Source organism: Dermacentor variabilis, chromosome 3, assembly GCF_050947875.1.
Source record: "Dermacentor variabilis isolate Ectoservices chromosome 3, ASM5094787v1, whole genome shotgun sequence".
Taxonomy (NCBI): domain Eukaryota; kingdom Metazoa; phylum Arthropoda; class Arachnida; order Ixodida; family Ixodidae; genus Dermacentor; species Dermacentor variabilis.
Window position 1 is genome coordinate 147,767,260 of NC_134570.1, and position 21,481 is coordinate 147,788,740.

General features: G+C 44.9%; 1 protein-coding gene across 1 annotated transcript in view; it reads right to left on the bottom strand.

The window, feature by feature from the left end:
• Nucleotides 1-5,928: 5,928 nt before the first annotated feature.
• Nucleotides 5,929-21,481, bottom strand: part of mRpL47 (mitochondrial ribosomal protein L47) — a 43,722-nt gene continuing 28,169 nt past the window's right edge. Inside the window, exons 5-6 of the mRNA XM_075686487.1 lie at nucleotides 16,389-16,519; nucleotides 5,929-6,300 (exon numbers count right to left, since the gene is read on the bottom strand). Of these exons, the coding sequence (XP_075542602.1) occupies nucleotides 6,009-6,300; nucleotides 16,389-16,519 (423 nt within the window). The 3' untranslated portion in view covers nucleotides 5,929-6,008. The remainder of the gene's footprint in view (nucleotides 6,301-16,388; nucleotides 16,520-21,481) is intronic.

A 21,481-nucleotide genomic window follows, 5' to 3' on the forward strand; every position in this document is an offset into this window, starting at 1 on the left:
AGCAGTTCTGGTTTTCTGAGTTTGTCTGAGACATCCAGACCCAACTCTCTTGCAAGCTCCAGCAATTTCGGTTTGCGCAACGACTTCAAATCCACGACTGCTCTGAATGCTGCTTTCTCTACTGCCTACTATTGTCTTGCCGCAAACTAACCCGGCAGCAACGACAACCACAATTACCAGCTCTGTTTCTGACACTAACAAAAGCCTGGCAAAACTCAGAAGAAGAAAGTCCCGCACTCACCAAACCTCGCAGCCAAGAATTCAGCGCAGTCGTTCCGCTGCAGGCAACCAGTCATCACACAGGGCTCGTTGCACTGATCCCGGATGGTCGTTTTGCTGCTCAGCATACAGTCAACCGCATATTTTCGCTGCTGGCCTCCGTTGTCGCGATCTCACCGCTGGCAGACAGTTGTTGCAATCTCACCGCTGGCACCAGTTGTTGCAAATGGGTTGCAAGCCCCAAGGGTAGCGTTGGCCTGGCGGCCTGGGGCACAGCTGGTAGCATCCGAAGGTCTTGGCAAAGCATGAGTCGACTGCTAACAGAACAACTTGTTTATTCAAGCATCGCAAAAGAGCGGCCGGTCAGGTCGACCGAAGTGGAGAGACGGGAGAGCATGCTACTCGACGGAAGAATTCGGAGCCTCTGTTGGCGTCCGGGGGCAGCTGCTTTTATACTCTCGCAGTTGAGGGCAAGAAGGAACGTCTCGTCAGAGGCGCACGTGACGCGGGGCACGGACATACTGAGACACACGTTGAGACGAGTAGGTGACGCATCCGCCGGGCCGGCGCCGTTCAGACCTCCTCGCTTCACAGTTGGAGGAGCTCCTCTCCCCGGCTGCCGCGCTTTGACAAGCGTGGGCACCAACATGCACACACACGCACACACGAAGACACAACATGCCTGGACGCGCTTGGCGGGGAGGCGTAGCGGCGGCGCCGAACGGGCCAAAATGTCCGCCGCTTTGAACGAAGCCCCGGCGTCCGCTGCATCCGCGCCGGCTATACCGCGCGTCGTAGGCGAAACGTAACAGGAGGCAAAATGCAAAAATGCCGCTGTCCTGTGCATTGGGGGCACGTTAAAGATCCCCTGGTACTCAAGATTAATCTGGAGTCCCTGCCAGGCACTCCCTGTCGGTCCCTGCGTGGGAGACGCATCCTGCAGGACCTTTAATAAAATTTATCCAATCCAATCCCCCACTACGGCGTGCCTCATAATCAAGTCGTGGTATCATGGTTTTGGCACGTAAAACCCCAGAATTAAATTCATTCTCATAGCTACACGGTGCACGCCGTATCCCTGGCGGCTTTCGCTGCCTGTCGTGCGGCATTCAGCCGGTTTTCTTCTAGCTGGGAAGCATCCATATGGACCAGTGCACAGTATGGCATGGTGCGGTGGGGTGTGCCGTTGCGAGCATGCACTACATCCATTTTAAGATTGTGGCTAGTATCATCTCCAACCAATCTGCCTTGCTGGTTGCCATTTCAGGCTCCACTCTCGATTAAGAGAGAGCCAACATTTTTCAAGGAACCTTTTACATGCCTATACTCATTTAGAGTCATTTAGAGTTCCTCTGTAGTATGGCCACCTGCTGTGCCACTGTCCAAGATATGCCCTAGAGAGACAAGAACTTGCCAAAGCTTTCCAAAAACTGGACAATCGGCCGCTTTCTGTGCAGGTGCTGCTGGAACACCGCCCCCATCGCCCGTCGGCCCATAAAGCGGTGAAGGCGCTTTTGTGTTTCTTAAGGGCGATGGGTTTGTGCAACCACCTGCGACTATTAATGCAATTTCTGTAAAACCACACGCGTCAGCTAACTTGCCGCAATTTCCTTCTTTCCTTCCCTCCTCTCTCTCCCTGTGATCTTTGTTTTTCCCTTTCCCATTCCCCCGGTGTAGGGTAGCCAACCGGACGTTATTCTGGTTAACCTCCCTGCCTTCTACTTTTCTCTTTCTTCCTCCTGTAGTATGGCACTGGGTTGCCCAGTGCCTCGTGTTCCATAGGGTGTGACCGTAGCAACAGAAAGTCTGCCAAGGCCATCAGGCCCAGAAAAGAGCTCTCACTCCTATTTTTCCTCGCATCTTTTATATTTTACTATCTTCCATCCCTTAGACTCTTCGTTTGACCTGAACGTGTTAGTGGCCCGAACGTTTCAAAAGAGCAGTAAAGAGAAACACTATAAATCAGTTTACACTGATGAAGTATTCTCTCAAAATGTTATTTTTCGTTCATATCACAGCAAGATGTTGTTTATGAGAAGAGAAACTAAAGGCCAAATTTCCATTTTACAATTTCAAAACCTCTGCACCGGTATGTCAAGGCGACATCATAGATTACAAGGCAACTTCTGTTTGAGCTGTTGCAGTGCAGTAAAATGTTGCAGAGACTTTCCAAGCTCAGCCACAGCCATCTGGCCGAGTAAACGAGTAGATAGTGCCTGCGTCGTTGGGCATGTGACGACACAGACAATGGGGAGAAGGTGACATCAGCATCTTGTATGACTTCTGTAGTAATACATCATCATCAGCCTGGGTACGCCCACTGCAGGGCAAAGGCTTCTCCCATACTTCTCCAACTACCCCGGTCATGTACTTAATGTGGCCATGTTGTCCCTGCAAACTTCTTAATGTCATCCACCCACCTAACTTTCTTCCGCCCCCTGCTACGCTTCCCTTCCCTTGGAATCCAGTCCGTAACCCTTAATGACAATCTGTTATCTTCCCTCCTCATTACACGTCCTGCCCATGCCCCCCATTCCTTTTTCTTGATTTCAACTAAGATGTCATTAATCTGCATTTGTTCCCTCACCCAACCTGCTCTTTTCTTATGCCTTAATGTTACACCAATCATTCTTCTTTCCATAGCTCGTTGCGTCGTCCTCAATTTAAGTAGAACCCTTTTCGTAAGCCTCCAGGTTTCTGCCCCATACGCGAGTACTGGTAAGACACAGCGATTATATACTTTTCTCTTGAGGGATAATGGCAACCTGCTGTTCATGACTTGAGAATGCCTGCCAAACACACCCCAGCCCATTCTTATTCTTCTGATTATTTCAGTCTCATGATCCGGATCCGCGGTCACTACCTGCCCTAAGTGCCTCGCTACCTATCGTAAACTGCTGTTGTCTTCCAAGACTGTTAAACATTACTTTAGTTTTCTGCAGATTAATTTTTAGACCCACCCCTCTACTTTGCCTCTCCAGGTCAGTGAGCATGCATTGCAATTGGTCCCCTGAGTTACTAAGCAGGGCAATACCATCAGCGAATCGGAAGTTATTAAGGCATTCTCCATTAACTTTTATCCCCAATTCTTCCCACTCCAGGTCTCTGTATACCTCCTGTAAACATGCTGTGAATAGCATTGGAGATGATAGTAAATGATAAATAAAAGTGAGGCGTGCAGACAGGACACAAGAGTAGAGAAGTGGACAACATGAACGCCGCACGCCTACACCCTCACTTTTATTTGCATAATGAATCCTTACCAACTAGCTCAGCTTTCTGTCGTTCTATGATAGTAAATGATATAACAATGCTGATTGGTAGTAGTAATTCATGTGAATTGAGGTGAATTACAGTGAAGTATGGTGATTTAAAGTTAGAACAAGTTAGACTAAGGTTACTTAAGGTGGAGTAAAGTGAATGAAGGTGAATTAAAGTGCATTAAGGTGGATTCCAATCATGTAAAGATACTCAAGTGACTGTCAATATTTCGAATCTGTTCTAACCGTAATCTTTTCAGCCGCTGTGTACACACTGTGTACGACAAGATAGTGCCTCACCAGCAAAAACATTGGTGAAAGTAATATTTACTATGTGTCGCATAAGCAAGACACATCTTGAAAGACCTCCGATTGGAACTGAGCTGCAAGTTTGAATAACATGTGCAAAATGCTTTGGTAAACTGAGTGGCATGGTAGACAGCTGGGTGTTCTTGTTCAGTGCGTGTCGTCAGAGTGGATTCACTTCTTTCATGGTTCTTCACTATGCGTTACACCAGGCATAATTTCCAAGTGGCTGGATAGGTGCTTTTCGAGCTTGCTGCACACGAAATAGTTGATATTCTCATATCTGATGTTCCTGCAGGGAGTTTTTCACATGAAGCTTACATTCTGTAAACCTGACAGAACACACCAAAGAATTGGAAATTCTTATTCTGTTCTGTGAATGTATGCTTTTTATGGCTCTGAAGATGAGAGAAATGCCCTGAAGGTGAGATTTTAATCAACAGAAATAAGAGACGCCTGAAAAGGCTATCAAGCTTCCCCTCACTGTAATGGCATGTCTAGGTGGCCATTTGAGAGTACTCTGGCTGCGCTACAAAGGTGGTGAAAAGAAGCTTTAAAGCTGTATTACGAGAACAACGAGGTATTTTGCTTCCTTAACAAAAGTGAAGCCCGCTTATGCTAGCAATAAAGCTTAGTTGATCCTTTACACAAAATTTGCAGCGCTGTCAGGGCATTCTGAAACGACAACAATATGCCATTAAAGTGGTTATTATTTTCTTTTTTTTTTTTGGTATGTAGAAGAACAACTTACTCGTGCAGCTAAACTCACTTTTTTTCTATTTAGAGTTCTCTTATTGACCCTAACGTGCCTCAACATAGTTGTGCTTGTCTGCTATATTGCAACAGCTTGTTCAAAGGAAGAGACCATCAGCACATGGCTAGCTGAGGATGGACACTGAGTCGTGTTCATGCAAGCAACATCACACTGGAATCATGTAAGGCTTGCTAGCAAGATCTTTTTTTCTTAGTTATAAGAGTTGCGCACTAGGGGGCACAAATAATACTGGTCATCCACTATTGAGATGAGAAATGAGAAATGCAGCCATAATGAAGCACAGAGAGCTATGGGGATACAATAGGTACGAAGTACGAGGTGTAATTGTTCCAGGACTTACTTTTGGAAATGTGGTTGTTTGCTTTAAATCAGGGGTACAATCATGACTCGATAGGAACCAAAGGTCAGTGGGTCAACTTGCATTTAGCACTCACAGGAAGACTACAAATGAAGCTGTGCAGGGCGATGTGGGCTGGACTGGTTTTAAAGTGAGGGAAGCTCACAGTAAAAATGAGTATGAAGAACAACTGAGGAATATGGAAGAAAGTAAATGGGCTGGGAGTGTGTTCAGGTATCTGTACAGGAAAAACATTGATTCACAGTGGAAGAAAAGAACTAGGAAGCTTACTAGCAAGTATGCGGCCTGTAGGGTGGGCAACATAGCAACAAAGAATGTCAAGCGGAAAGTCGGAGAGGCTGAAATAATCTCAGCGGTGGTGGCAATAGAAAAGAAACCTGCCCTGAGTAACTACTTAAGAGGAAAAAACGAAATCAGGAAAGAAACAATTTATGATAACTCAAAGGGAAGCTCATTACTTTTTGAAGCGAGATTGGAATGCGAACACGCACTTATAAAGCGAGATATAAGGAAGAAGCATGTGCTTGCTGTAGTAAAGCTAGCGAAACTATGGAGCATGTTTTATTAGAATGTGAAGACGTCTACCCAGCGGTCGATTTAGGCACCACTGGCCTCCTTGAAGCCCTTGGGTTCAGCGAGAGCAGTGGAAAAGTAAACATGTCCGCAATAGGGATTAGTAAGAGGCGATTGGAGGATTGGTGGAAGGAAAGTAGGGAAACGACACAAAACTGAGACGTACAAAAGCACAGTTCGCAGAAAATTTGGTTGTGGGAGTTCATAGCATTTATTTTTTTTTCTTTTTCTTTTTTATTGTGTAACCTAGGTATGACATTAGGCAGTATAATAGCAAGAGCTTGGTGGCACAAGCCACCACCCCGTTCCAAAGGGGACACTCATAACATCCATCCAGCAGCGATTCTAGAGCGATTGCGACTGTACATTATGGCATAAGCAAGCAAAGGGATAACAGCTATGTAAAAGTTCTATGTACTGCTGATTTAGGCTCAATGTCTCCGTTATTTCGTTATTTATTGATTTCCTAAAATGCCGACCGTCGACGACACCTCACACGTGCTGAGCGGGACACAATTCATTCAGCCTGCTGCTCATAGGCGACGTAGACCTTCTCCTTCACGATCTGCTCCAGCTTGTCTATGTCCACATCCGGGTACTGCTCACGCAGCAATGCACGATCCACAGTGGGGAAACGCTTGATGATCTGCATTATTCGATTCCGGGCCAAGCGGTGGTGGAACTCCTTGCGCTTCTGCATCTTCTCACGGTACAGTCGGAGGAACTCGTCCAGGTCCTTGTCTCGCCAAAGCAGGAAGTAGCCCTTGGGGTTGCTCTTGCGCGGGATCAAGTGCTCCTTCAGGGCAAAGCTGCGTGACAGAGTAACCGGGAAGACTGGTTAGCGACCGCAGACTACAGCCACATTAGCGCCATTTGTCTTATTACCGGTGCGATGAAATGGTGTGCCAGCGCGACAAACTGGCTGCGAACACCATGTCCGAAGTGAAACATGCAATAGTTGGAGTCCAATGTGTTTTACAAATAGTAGGCGATGCTATGAAGGACAGAGACTTCTCTTAATTACTACTCACATTCGCAATGAATACCATGCGAATGCATCACATATGAAAAAAGGATGCAGGTATGCACCACGTACTTCAATGTAACATTAATGGCGCGTTCCCACCTAGAAACTTTCTATCACTCAAGGAACCGTGCAATAGTCAGTGACAAAACAGACGCACTCGCATGAAATCTATGATTGTACACAACAAAGTGCTTGTTGCCACCCACCTACTCTCACGAGATGTGCTAGAGTTCGCAAGGTCACTCCTTGCAGGTTTGTAGTGAATTCATGGTTAGTGCAGGAGTATTTCATGCGTGTCTACCAACAAGAAGATGAAACACACTGCACACACAACAAACGCAGATACTATATTAGGTGGGCAGACACGATAACAAGCTTCCATAAAAATCATGAACTGCACTAACATCTCACTTGGCTCCGTGCTGCTTTAACATCACTAACACCCGCACTGTATCTACAACGACGGCGTACTAGCCAACGACGCTGCATCGGCCACGCTTGCAGCTACAGAGGCTACAGCGCATGCATGACTGCATTAGAGGGTAGGTACTGCATGACGTCGGTCGTGCTCACCAGCAGTATAACATCATACCTAGAATACACAGCACAGGATAAACTGCATCCTCACTCACAGACCAATTAACTTCACAGCAGGATGGAATGATAACCATAATATGCTCACACGCAACAGTACAGAGTCGATGAAAAAAAGCTGCATATAATCAGGACGAAAGCCTGATTTGGCTTCTATCAACACTGCAAGCACATATGCACACTCAATGCACAGCTTTTTTTGCTGCACACAACTTCCACGTGCTACACTGTACACTTGTCCTGCAGACTTCTCTTCACATGAAAAGCAGCACAAATGCACAAAACATCACCAAATACACTTGTAAACAATGACACTGGCCATGCCTGCACTATTTGCAAAAGGGTTAACCGGTTGCTTACAACCGCGAGCAGCTTCAGCCCCTATGCCCTCTGTTCTCTCGTATTCCCACATTATGATTGGCTTATGGCAAGTGGTGCTTCTTTTCCAGCGTCTAAAATTGATCTCGGACTGATCGGCGCAACAATGGATTTTTCCAGTCACGTGACACCACGCAACCTCATGCGACATAGATATTTCAGACACAGACATTGTTGCTGAATGGAAATTTTCCAGTGTAAACAGAGCTTAAGTGTCATATATTTATGTCACAAGAATGCCACAAATATTACACGGAAGGCATCGCAACTCTGAACATATTTACCACCCGACAAGCGCAGTGACACATTTTTGTGACCAGCAGCCACAGCACATCCCTTGCAGTCACGACTAAAACGTAGCATGTTGCCTACAGAAGCACAAAGGTGTACAAAGCATGCATGATTCAATCCAACCTTACGTCCACAAATTGTTGTTGCAACACATGTAACTTATTCTTTAAAAAGCATCACAGATTATTTTTTAAAACTACCACACTGCAAAATATGCAGGGTGAGACTTCTATGACTACACTACATACATAGCTTTCGCAGCGTTGCCTGCTAACTAGCACAAGTACAAGTTAATAAGCATTTTTACGAAGTATTCAAATCTCTATTCTGACTTATTTTGCTGAGAAAAAAACAAAGAAAGTTTGGCCATTAGCGAAGGAACGGCAGAGCAACCCGTTTTGAATTTCACATAAGAATTGCAGTGTCAGTATACATTAGCATGAGACCACTGATTTTGAGACATCAACAAACAATTTTTCAGGCAAGCTCAATCATTCGGATGCCTTTGCGGCATCACCATGTACCCCATAGAGCCAATGTATAAAGACATAGCTAAGCGACTTTCCAGACCTTCTGGCATGACCGCAGGTCCACAACAGCATTAATCGGAGCAACCACCACCACTATTTTGATTCTCTTCAAGCCTCAAACCCACGCTCTCGCATGCCGATTTGATGGCAGCTGTAGACAGTCGTAGCCATTTCTGTTTGGTCACATGGTGTATGGTGCATCGTCGCGTGGTCCTTTTGTGCCATGCAGGAGGCTCCCTACGAACTCCAAGTGCGATAAGATCCTATCGCACCCTGCGAGTTGTAGGCTGTAGGTGCGACGGAAAGTGTGAGGGCGAGCCGAGAAGGATGGTTGCTTGGTACACGCCATCTTCTCGCTCACCCAGTGTTGGGCACACAAAGGGAAGGGGGTGAGGCAGGAAGGGGGGCAGGCGAGAACGTGCCTCCTGTTCTAGCCTGCCCGTTGCTACACATGGCGCAGCTGCGTGTCTTCATGTGCCCTATCTTGTGAGTAATCGGCGGCGGATGCAAAGGCTAGGCGATCTGAAAAGGCTGGTGGCTTCGTGTACGCTGTGTTCTTGCATGCCTTATGTTGGAGGTGGCACAATGTTGCTTCAGAGAGAAGCGAGACGCAGCACGAAGCGTTTGCTCAATCCTGCTCCCACTCTTCATCAGGCCAGCATTGCGACAGCGGGCGTCTGCAGTCACTGAGTGAGATCTGTTCATGTTTGCCTGTGCATGGGCACTGTGCTCGTTAATTTAATTAGCAAGTGAATGTTTATTGTGCCTTATATGGTCGATAGACTCGATACAACTGTTGTACAGACTCGTGTAAAGGCCACACTTGGGTAAGGGCCACACCCCCAACTTGCCAGCCCAGAATTTGAAAAAAAAAAAAAATTTTTGACGGAGAAGAAATTGCATTCGGTGCACCAATGCCGCCCGCTTGCAACGGCAAATTTTTTTGCACTGCATACTTTTACGTGCCACTGCTACATGGCAAGAGCTGGGGGTGTGTACAAGATCGGGAGTGGGTACAAGTCGGTGGCTGCACCGGCACCATTTCAAAAGGTTCGGTCCCGTGTAAGGACCGCACCTTGTCAAAACTGAAAAAAAAAAGTCTATGGAGTACAACCCTCACTTCGTGTAGTTGTATAATACTTTGCAATCACTATTGGCTAGTTTTGACTTAAAAGCAAAACTGCGACTTTTTAATTTATTTTGTTATTTATTTAGTTTTTTTTTACGGCTTTTTTACTCCGAGTCATTTCAACAATGCACTGGCAGAGTTACGGTGGTGTGATATTTTGTCATTGATCCTTTCCATCCAAGAAATACTTATGAAATGGCCTGTTTACTGCATGCATGCGTTTTTTCCCTTTCTTTCCTTTCCTTCTTTCTTTTAGTGCACGATTTTTCTGTTTTTGAAGTCCCTAGGGGAGCCCGAAAAAGCGGACAATTACTTATATGTGTTCGGCCATCTTTGTTCAGATAGAGTTCTAAAATGTCGGCTAGGCTGAGCAATTCATTTTTGCAATATAATCCTTGTTTGCCAGTTAGCTACTAATAGCCCAAGGAAAGAATTCCCAACTCTCCTGATGTCACAAGAGGCTAATGTGGAAACATAAACCCCGTCTTTCTTATTTGTCTCTTTTGTATCACCAAGACGTTGCTCTTAATAAAAGTGACGCTTCTCATGTACAATCAGTATATTTAACCAATCCAGCTCATCATTCCTCTATTGTGTCCTTTCAACGAATGCTGAAAAAAAATTTTGCATTTCACTTTTCTCAATTTATTAGCATGATGCCAGTATTATTTGAAGACGCAACAAATCATTAATTATGCGGTCTATTAACACAACCAGTTCAAACTGTGTGCCAAATGTGGTGTGTCTCCCTGCTATAGAGTGTGTTCGAAGGGCTTTTTTATACATGATGAAAATTGGAGGTGGCGGTCACGTCGTACAGCCTATGTAACGAACACAAATATGTAACAAATTATCGGATATAACAAATTAAATCTAAAACGCTTCTTGCCGATATCACCGTGTAATTAATTACCCTTATAACAAATATCAGACTTAACGAAGGCATTTTCATGTCTGATGTGACTTCCAATTTAACACAGTTCAACAGTGCCACAAACCACTGATGCACGCACCAGTCAGCCTAGTGCAGTTAGTTACAAGCATAGAATTTCTCACTATATTACCTAGAGGGAAATCTGGCGCTGCTGTGCTGTGGTATGCATGGGAATGCCGGTATATTGTGACTTCGGATTGGCATCATTCTCGGAGGGCCAGGACACATTGACGGCCAGTTGCGTCTTTCACAATGATTCATTTTCTACTATAACAGCATGTAAAAAGCTGCTTTAGCTTTATTATTACACAAAAACATGTTTTGTTTAATTATGAGAACTTGTTATTGCATGTACAATTATATCAAATGTAAGAAGTATCAGCGGCTGCTAAAGTTGGAGGACAAATGACAAGATTCGTGCTCGCTTTGGAACAGTTTGTTGTCTGTTCTTGCTTTTGTTCGCTTGGTTATGCATTGTAGGAGAGTAAACTTCACTGGAGGATGTAATATGCATGAATGAAAACCTTTTATGAGAATTTTGCTTTAGAAACACATTGTTTACGTAGCCAGTTTTTAGACGAAGCCTTTTACAACACCAGCCGACACAAGCCTCGCAGACATATACAGGGTGCAGCAGGTATTTGAGAACACACATTTCGTGACCCCCATCCTCTAGGTACATAATAACTGCAAATACTTTTTTGGTACAGGTAACCATGGCCGAACTTCAGCTAGCTCGGCAAATAAGAGGCATGCAGTTATCGTGTCCTTGGCTGCAGGACACGTTTCAGAGATCGCAACATTCTTGACGGTCGCCCGAGCATTTGTGTTCAAAGTTCGGAAAGAACTGGAGGCTGCCAAGGGTGATGTGGATGCTGTTTCACAAAGGAAACGACAGTGTCAGCGTCCTAACAAGCTTAGGACACCAGAATTCATTAGTCGCATCCAAGGTATCATTGATGAAGGCCCTCGCAAGTCAATAAGAGCCCTCGCCAAGGAGGTGGAGGTTGACGAGGCCACTGTCAGACGTGTGGTTCATGAGGACCTTCGCTAAAAGTCTTATGGTATGCGGAGAAGACAGTTCTTGTCTGAGAAAACCAAGAAGAACCGCCTGACCAGAGCTAAGCGTCTCCTGACCAAACTGAAACACCCAGAGGAGCCTGGAATGTTGTGGTTTTTCTCCGAATAAAAAAACTTCGTCCAGAACCAGAAGCTGAACCACAAAAATGATCAGTGGCTGTGCAAAGGCCCCGAGGATGTTCCAACTCTCATGCGCACAAAATTTCCAGCATCAGTGATGGTCCTGGGTGTCGTGAGCAGTGAAGGAGACGTGATACCTCCACATTCTTTTCTCCAAGGTGCCAGAGTTAACACTGTTGCTTACACTGAGGTATTGAACAGGGTTGTGAAGCCCTGGATTGCTGCTGTAGCACATGAGAGGCTGTATGTTTTCCAGCAAGACTGCACCATCCCACACCGCCCATACCACGCAAGAATGGACGGCCAAAAACTTCCACGACCACATTACTCCGAACATGTGGCCTCCCAGCTGCCCAGAGCTCAACCCAATGGACTACTATGTATGGGGCATAGTTGAAAGGGAGCCAAATAAGCACCCACACAACACCCTTGAGGCTCTCAGGAGAGCTATGCACCCCGCGCAAAACACCAACAACGACGCCTGTCACCAAGGCTGCAAAGCGTACTCGGGTGGGCACTGCTCCCATCAGCGCCTATGCACGTGCTGTCATGTTTCCGTTCTTGACCGTGATTTAACGCTTCTGTAAGCCTTCAGCGATGTCTTGAAATAACAGTTGCGTAGTTGGGTGCTTCAACATGTACAAAAAACTTGCCAGGCACACACTTAGTTTCCGGTGCTGCTTCACGAGCAAGAGCAACGGCGGCGGTGGATCGCGGCTGTTCAATGGAGAAGATAACCAATCGCGCTTTGTGTACTGCAGTTTAAGAGTGATTACTACAAGTTCTTTTTTTCCCTTGCTTGATGTCGCTGCGCCTTTGGATTTGGATGAACTCGGATCATTAAATTATGGGGTTCTACGTGCCAGAACCACGCACCTAAATTTAAATACATGGGTGTTTTTGGATTTCGCCCCCATCGGAATGCGGCCACCATGGCCGGGATTTGATTCCGTGACCTCATGCTTAGCAGCCCAACACCACAGCCACTAAGCAACCACGGCGGGTCGTTTAAACTTCGTCGCCTCATCTACAGTCCAGAAGATACAATAAACATTAGGTTGTTGTTACTAATGAGACGAGAAAAAAAATTTCGAAAAGCTAAGCCAGAGAATGCAGAGCAAAGCTGTGAAGTACTCATTATGTTTAGACGCTTTGAACAAAGGGCTTCGTCTTAAAAAGCAGGTGGCGGTGCCTTCACAAAAGCTTCACGCAATCACCTATGCATTGCACAGAATCGGCTGTTGCTCTACCTATCGATGGCACTCGTATTTGACCAGCGGTGTAGAACGGTCGATCTACGCTTGCCTCAGCTATCTGCATGTTGTCTGAACAACCTGGCATCTGTGAGCATTGCAGGCTTGTGGCAGGGCATTGAACCTCGTTTTGAATGCCTCTTAATATCACTTCGCAGTAGTGGGAAACGCCTGAACTTCGAAGCCCCAATGTCTGCAACTAGTACACACTCACTTTTTACCCCAGCTATGTCATGCTTTGCGGTCAATTCTGAAACCTTCAAGTTTATTTTTTTTTTGCTTTCTTTTCTTGTTAGTGGTGCTAGCAAGTGCTTGTTCTCTTTTTCTCCTTATGCATGAAATGGGTCAATATATGTTCATGTTGCTTCTCTATAGTTGTCTCTGCTTTGAAAATGATTTCAATTTAGCATGTGGGTTACAAGAAATATTTAATACCATGCTTTGTATTTGGTTTCAAACCACTAATATTGTGTCAACAGACTCTTTTAACTAATTAATGAACGCTGCATTGACTATTCAGACTCGGAGCCCTACAATAAGCAATATGACGTGCGGTTTAGTTCTGCATTTGGGTGCGAGGGCGATAATAGTAAATATGGTGGCGACACTACTAAACAAGATAATATATAAGAGCAATACGCTCTTGATTGACCAGCGAGGCAAATTTTCAGCTATGGCGTCTTCTGATATCTCCCTCATATGCTCCCATGAAATCATCGAAATGCTCTACATCTTTAACGACAGAACATGTGAAATCCATGCTGCGCAGACAGTGTTAAGACGCAAGCATTAAAGCAATCAACCCTTAATTATTGCCAAAGTCCTATACGTGCTAGTTTTCTCAAGCTCATCGTGCTGGTTTCGATGATTTACCATCGCTGGCCTCTCACATGGCTGCACCTGTACGAACCATTCGCAGGCGCGATGGTGCTCCCTCAACCTACTATAAAAATACACGGCATGTAAAACAAGCAAGTGTGTGCATAAAGAGCTTTGGTTCACAGGCCAACAAATGAAGCCATTAGTGGCTGGGATGTTATAATGAAAGCGGCTCCACTTCATAGGCAAGCTTGTTGATGCTCATCTGCAGCAAACACTTGGCGCACAAGGAGACAATGTCGTCCCAGACAGCCATGAAGTCGGACACATGTCCACTATTGTACAGTGCGATTTCCTTCACTCTGACACCACAGAAGTAACAAATCGTGTGCCCACACTTCAGTCATGCCTGCAGTGGAAGCAGGCGTCTCCAGTGCGAAGCCCACCTGCGGTTCCAATGGCTGCCGCTACGCGGCTTTCAGTGGCGCCCCTATAGGCACTGCGCATGGCATATTGTTGAAGCGCAATCCTCTCCTGTCGTTACCTTTGAATGCTCAGTGCCCTTCTGACCATCTCTCCCCCCTCTCCCCCCATTATACTACCATCTAAATGTTTCGGCAAGACGATCACAATGTGGCTTTAACCCCTGCACTGACTCTTGCATGAGTGGTGTCACACACGACCTCCGTCCCCTAACACAGTCTACGCTCGTTATAACAGACCTGCGTAAACAGACTCTGGGATATAACAGACCATATTTCGTCTTTAGTTTCTTCTACCTATTTTATTAATGCAACAAAGTTTGCTTTTAACGAACCACACTACAACGGACTATCGGCTACAGCGGACGAAATTATCGGAATTTTTTTTCAATATCGGGCATATAAAGCATACTTTTGCCGTGTCGACACTGACAACTGGCTTGCGAGGGTCAGTGTATGATCACAGCTCAATATCATGCGCGCGAAGGAAGAAGACGGGACGAAAAAGTCGTCGTCTTTCATGTGCAAGGCACGGGGAGAGGGGGGGAGACAGGAGTTCTACTCCAGCAGCTGCTGCTTACGGCGCGGCCGCAGTTACCTTGAAAGCGATCTGCAATGTGGACAAAGTGCACGCCCGCACGGGCGCCTTGAAAGCAATATGCGGTGTGAACGAAGCGTTGGGCTCATCTTTAAAGCGATCTGCGATATAGACAAACTGTGCCCAGTTCCGGCAGTTTCGCATGCGCTGTGCTTTCTATGTTTAGTTCACGTTGAAGCGAGAGACAGCACATAGGTCAATTCACTCGCTGCCGCTGCCACGCTTATCTTGCTTAATTTGCTACCGCAATCGATGCTTCGCCTTTCAGTCAAAACTGCGACTTTCTTGTTTGTTTCTTTACTTAGGATTTGTCACTCACTTTTTGCAATAAAGTTGTCAGACATCGTGACAAAAGTTTCGGAAGTGAGGCGTTTTGGATATTACGGACTTCAGACAAAACCAGACATTTTTTGTCAGATTATCAGGTTCCGTTGTGATGTGTCAGAGCAAGTTGCCCTATGCCAGTTGTGCACTTTGTGGAGCGTTTTGTTCTGCCAACCACACTCCAAGAAAAGTCTGCACTCTTTGGGGCTTACCTTGACCTCAAACAATAATCGCTTTCTCTCTTGCAAGCCATTCCTTTCCTTAGCCCTGCACACCAGGTGCTTTCAGGTCACAAATGACATGCACGTTGTCAGATTGACATAGCATTATTGACAGAAAAGTAAAGAACGCAGAGTTTTCAAGAAAGGAAATGCAAGCAAAACAGGTAACGATAACTGTTTGAGGACAAGATGCACCCCAAGCCTTTTTCAAAGTGCATACGGTGTGTCTTGTTTGCCAGTAAGCTGTGTTCCATAATTTACTTGCATATTGAATACCAACCACCCCCCCCCCTCTACAAGCCTTATTCTGAATGTGTAGAGGAACCCTTCCTATAACACACCCCCTGCCAAGATGTCACACTCCAGTTGACGCATGTTTCGAATTTGTTGCATAAAACAATGGTATGAGCCATGATTTCTTGCACACGCAAGGAATTGAGGCCTCATACCATGATTACGGAGTTGCCAACTACCTATTCAGGCAGAAAAAGGCAAGCCAAATTTTGTGCCAGTGCTCCTTAAAGAGTGTGGCAATCTCAGCTTCGATAAGACAATGCAGCACATATTACCAGTGTCTTGCTTTTTTATATGTCGTGCAGGCACCAGTTCCACACAAGTTCTGGGCAATCCCTGCTGCCTTACAATTGTGCTTCACAAAGGCTTGTTGCTTTATTACAAAAAATACAACACTGTGACTGCTGTTTATTTGCTTTGGGGAGGAAGTGTATAGCTGCCACGTCAGGCAGCTATACACTTTTTTTGTGTACATGGGATCTAGCGGCCAGAAAACATATTACATGATCGCAGTTTGGTGACATACTGAATGTTGGTGCCGAAAAATTGTGTTCCGGGAACATATTAACCTGTACAAAATGAGTGTAACTCAATTGGGTCATTTTTTTTGTTCTCTATTGCGAATGCTGGCACTGGGAAAACATACATAACAGGAACGTATCAATGAGGTGCTACTGTATTAGATGTCAACTAATTCCCCCTCCATGTAAGCAGTAGTCAGTGCCATGCAACAGCCGGCATCGAGAAAAACAAAACCAGAAATACCAGTCCCTGCTCGGAATAAAGATAAATGGCAACAGGATGGCGCAGAACAGTGGCTCACTTGCAGACGAAGCCATAAATGTTCTCCTTGGGTGTCCACGGCTGTTCCCCCGACTCGCCCGTCTCAAGCAGGTAGTACGCCTCGTTGCGCTCGCGCACCACCTCCTCCAGGTTGTCCATGCTCTCCTTCACCTGCAATACATCACAAAAAAAGGAACCCTGAGTGTATTATGGTGAAAGACGATGGCAGACGTGGCACGACACAGGAAAATAGGAGACACGCTCGAGGGTTGGTGAAAGAGAAGGAAGAAGCAGAAGACAAGTGAGCGGGAAGCTGCGGGCATGGATTGAACGAGCCAAGGAGGTTCGAACAACGAGTCCCGAGAGGGCTACTCGGGATGTACCGCTGGGCAGCCTCGTGACGGGCCATCGAGGCAAGGTCCTACCGTGCCCTATGCCTGGCCAGTTCCAGTGCTCTCAGGGTTCCTGTGCTTTCGGAGTTCCGGCACTGCCAGGGATCCTGAGCCACTACCCCAGCGGATTATCACCATGTCACAGTCACTACCTACGCGACCCAAGCCATCTGTGCCACGTACATCGGGCCAGTGACAAGTACAGCCACATGTGAGCGAACTCAGCTGGACCGTATGTCGCGACGCCCAGACTTCACACGCTAGTGGGTGAGGTATGGGAACTGTGCAGTGTGCTGCGTCATCGTATCCCGTGCCGCATTAGAAGACAGCCTAAATTCGTGCTAAGCTTGAAGCTTTGTAAGAGCGCAGTGTTGCTAATTATATGTCCACCGGTGCAACTTGTCCGACTATCATCTTTGAGTCCTTCCTCACTGCACCTCTTGTCAACAAATGTGATTATCCACATTATTGCCCTACATACATACATTCCTCGCACATTCCCATCATTTCTGCTTTTCAACCATTATTGCACAAAAGTGATCTGGATTCCGTAACGATTCTGCATCTCTACAGAACGAATGCACTCGAACATGGTTATAACTTATAACCAGTATTATTTTAGCCTTTTTCCAGTCGTGTGGTAGATTAGAAGTTGCTAGTGATTTACGAAAAATGTGTCCCATATATCTACTGCACCACTCAGCATATTTTTGTAGGAATTCGTTTGGAATTTCGTCAGGCCTGTTTGATTTCTTAGGGTCAATGTTGAGGAGAAGATTGTGGATTCCGGCGTCCGTTATTATTAAACGATCAAGCAATGACGTACAGGATGGTGGAAGAAGGGGGAGTGTACCATTGTCTTCCGTGAAGACTGATTTGAAGAAATTGCACCCAATAATATAGGCTGCAAAATCAAACTCTTCGCGGATGACTGCATGATATATAAAGAAATTAACAGCCATAACGACCATCTCGATCTTTATGATTCCCTTAACACGCTAGCCGAGTGGTGCTCCCAGTGGCAAATGTCTATTAACGTCAACAAATCAGTGGCAATGACAGTAACAAGAAAAAAGCAACCCTCTGATTTCACCTATATCGTTAATGGCACGCCTCTTTCCATGGTTGAGCAACAGAAATATTTAGGGATAACGCTGACATCAAACCTCAATTGGGAAACACACATAACTAATATTACAACTACTGCACTACGAAAGCTATTTTATCTAAAAAGACGCCTAAAGATCGCTCCAACGAACATTAAGCTTCTGGCCTACAAAACATTTGTGAGACCTATTTTAGAATACGCTAACACAATTTGGTTTCCTTACACAGCAACTAACATAGCTAAACTTGAAGCTGTACAAAGAAAAGCCGCAAGGTTCATTCATAGCAAATATCGTTCTAATGACTCACCTTCACGTCTCTTAGCTTCCTCAGGTCTCAACACATTATCGACGAGAGCGAAACAAGGTCAACTAAAATTTCTGTTTCAAATGCTGCACCGTCAGTATAAAATTGATATCACCCGGTACATTTCATATTCGCAATCTAGAATAACACGGCATCAACACGAACATACACTAACTGAGTATTCCTTTTCTAATGACACATTCAGGTACTCATTCTTTCCTCGAGTAATCAGAGAATGGAATGAACTTAACTCGTCATTAACAGCGACAAATTCTTTATCCCTGTTCGTTTCACAACTGGAGCTCATCACAAGAGATTATTAACGACTTCTCATGTTTGTTTCCTATTCTCTTTATGTTAAACTAACAGTACTTAAAAAAAATGTATACACTTGTTTGTTGCCAAATACTTCACGTTTTTGCTTTCACTATGATATGCTCCGGTTGTTGTTCATTTTATTCTGCTTTGTTTAGTGTTCTGTTGTATAGCTTATCTACTTTATCTTTTGTATTTTGTTGAATATTGTTTCTTTTTCATTCTTTGTGTAGCTCGCACGTGTATTTATGTAGGCAAAAGAAAGTGTTCCTGCCCGTCTGCTAGGCTCTCGGCTGAGAGCGGCAGTATTGTAAAATAAGTAAATAAATAAATAAATAAATAATGAATAAGCTAACATGCTAAAAACAGTTCAATCTATCACGCAATTGTACATACCTAAACTCGCCTATAATGGACCTAAACTTTTGTGATGCGTCATTATATACAGATTTCTTATGTCGCACCGAGGAAAAAAGTAAGGAAAGAACCTATTTGTTAGGGATCTGAGAATGTTCAATATCACCGAATCAAACTGAATAGAGAACATTCGAATAATTCCATTGGCAAACTGAATATCTACTATTCAGTTTCTCAAATATTCGATATATTCATTGTAGAGATCTACTCTCCAATGCTATTTACTGCATGCTTGGAAGAAGTATTCACGCTATTAAACTGGGAAGGCTTAGGAGTAAGGCTCAATGGTGAATATCTCAGCGACCTTCGGATTGCAGATGACATTGTCCTGTTCAGTAGCACTGGAGATGAGTTATAACAAACGACTGAGGACCTTAACAGAGAGAGAGTGTAAGAGTGTGGTTGAAGATTAATATGCAGAAGACAAAGATATAACGAATAGCTGGGCAAGGGAACAAGAGTTCAGGATCGCCAGTCAGCCTCGAGTCTGTGAAGGAGTACGTTTACCTAGGTCAATTAATCACAGGGAACCCTGATCATGAGAAGGAAATGCACAGAAGAATAAAAATGGGTTGGATCGCATATGGCAGACATTGTCAGCTCCTGACTGGAAGCTTACCATTATCATTGAAAAGTAAGGTGTGCAATCAGTGCATTTTGCCAGTGCTGACATATGGGGCACAGACTTGGAGACTGACAAAGGAACTTGAGAACAAATTAAGGACTGAGCAAAGAGCAATGGAATGAAAATTGCTAGGCATAACGTTAAGATACGGAAAGAGAGTGGTTTGTATCAGAGAGCAAACAGGTATAGACAATATTCTAATTGACATCAAGAAAAAAGAATGGAGCTGGGCAGGTCATGTAATGCAAAGGTTAGGTAACTGGTGAACCATTAGGGTTACAGGATGGGTGCCAAGAGAAGGAAAGCACTGTCAATGATGGCGGAAGACTAAGTGGGGCGATGAAATTAGGAAATTTGCAGGTGCTAGTTGGAATCGGTTGGTGCAGGACATGGGTAACTGGAGATCGCAGGGAGAGGTCTTCGTCCTGCAGTGGACATAAAATAGGCTGACGATGATGATTATGACGATCATGATGATGACGACACAGTGCCACATGTTGCGTGTGCCGCAGAGCCCCTCATGCTCAACGCTGCCTAAGCGAGCATTTTACTTTTGGTGTTTTGGTGTTGTGGTGTTTTTGGCACAAAAGCACCACAGAGTGCGCAGCGGATGGGCCGCTCCGGTTGACGTGGCAGCGGACTTCGTCACTGTAAGCCCTCCTCGACATCAACCCTATGCTTGGATCACACACACAGCGTCCAAACGCTGCAATTCACAGAATGGCACTGCGTCGGCTGGGGTCTCCTCTGTTCGTACAAGGTACGTCCAAGTCGACAAGACCCATCATAATGATAATGCGACATGAACAGAGAAAATGCCAACATAACCAGCGCGTATTTCGTAAAGTGTGAAGATTGGGCTCATTAGCCATTGAAAGGTATATCACGAACTTACTATGACCTAGCATATTGTAGATTCTTTGGCAGGTGGTAAATATACTAAAATTGACAATGAAACGGAGTGGACGGTGTCTGCTCTTCACTGTCCGTGTCGGTAACGCGAGTCACATGATGCGCAGTCCTTTCATCAGTTGGGTAGATTAGACTTACAATAGCCCACCTGCTGAAAATTTGGGATAGCACTTCTGCATTTTCGAGAAAAACTGGAAAGCGAATCTTTCTGTGCAATAAACGAAAGATTGCCACAAAACAAAGGTCCACTATTGAAGTGAGAACCTCACTGGTATTAAGTTACAACAGAGCACCACTAATTCATTAGTTTCAGAGGAAAGAAAGCACTTGGTTCTATTTAACAGAAATTATACTGATAAAAAGATATTTTCCAGACCTTCACATACTGGAACTTAGATGTAATCAGTGCTGTCATGCTAATCTGGTGTTGCCTTTTATAAGAGTAGACTGTGCTGTATGTCTTTATTTCTATCGACCTATGTTACTGACAGCTTGCTAGATTCTTGTTATGCAGTGCTAGGAGACTTCTGAGCATACGCAGCACTGCATTTTCTTGCCCAAAATGTGTAAGAATTAAACTTTGTGAAAGTGTTTTTGATGTTTGATATTCAGCTTTATTTTTTTATTCAGTATTTTATCCAAGATCAACTATTTGGTATTCGCACACCCCTACTATTTATTAAAAATGTGGCTATGGCAGTGGGCAATAATTTTTGCGTGTGCCTAGAATACTTTGTGAGCTTCACAAACAACGCCATTCTCAATGCATGAGTTGCTGTACGCCTACTCTGGCCCACTTGCCCCAAATGTCAGCACAGTGCCGGCACAGCATGTCCACTATAGAATGTGTGTCCTGAAGCATCAGGCACATTTTCTGGCTTCATGGCACTGGCAGTAGTGGCCATGTGTTCGATACATTCAACGTCCAGTTTGTTATGGGGAAGTCATTTTGCATAAGTACTGGCCAGCAAGTTTCACATATTTAATATAGATCATAATTCACTTTATCCGGGTTTGCACGGGGAATGCGAGAGATGGAAATTCAAGACAATGAGCAAA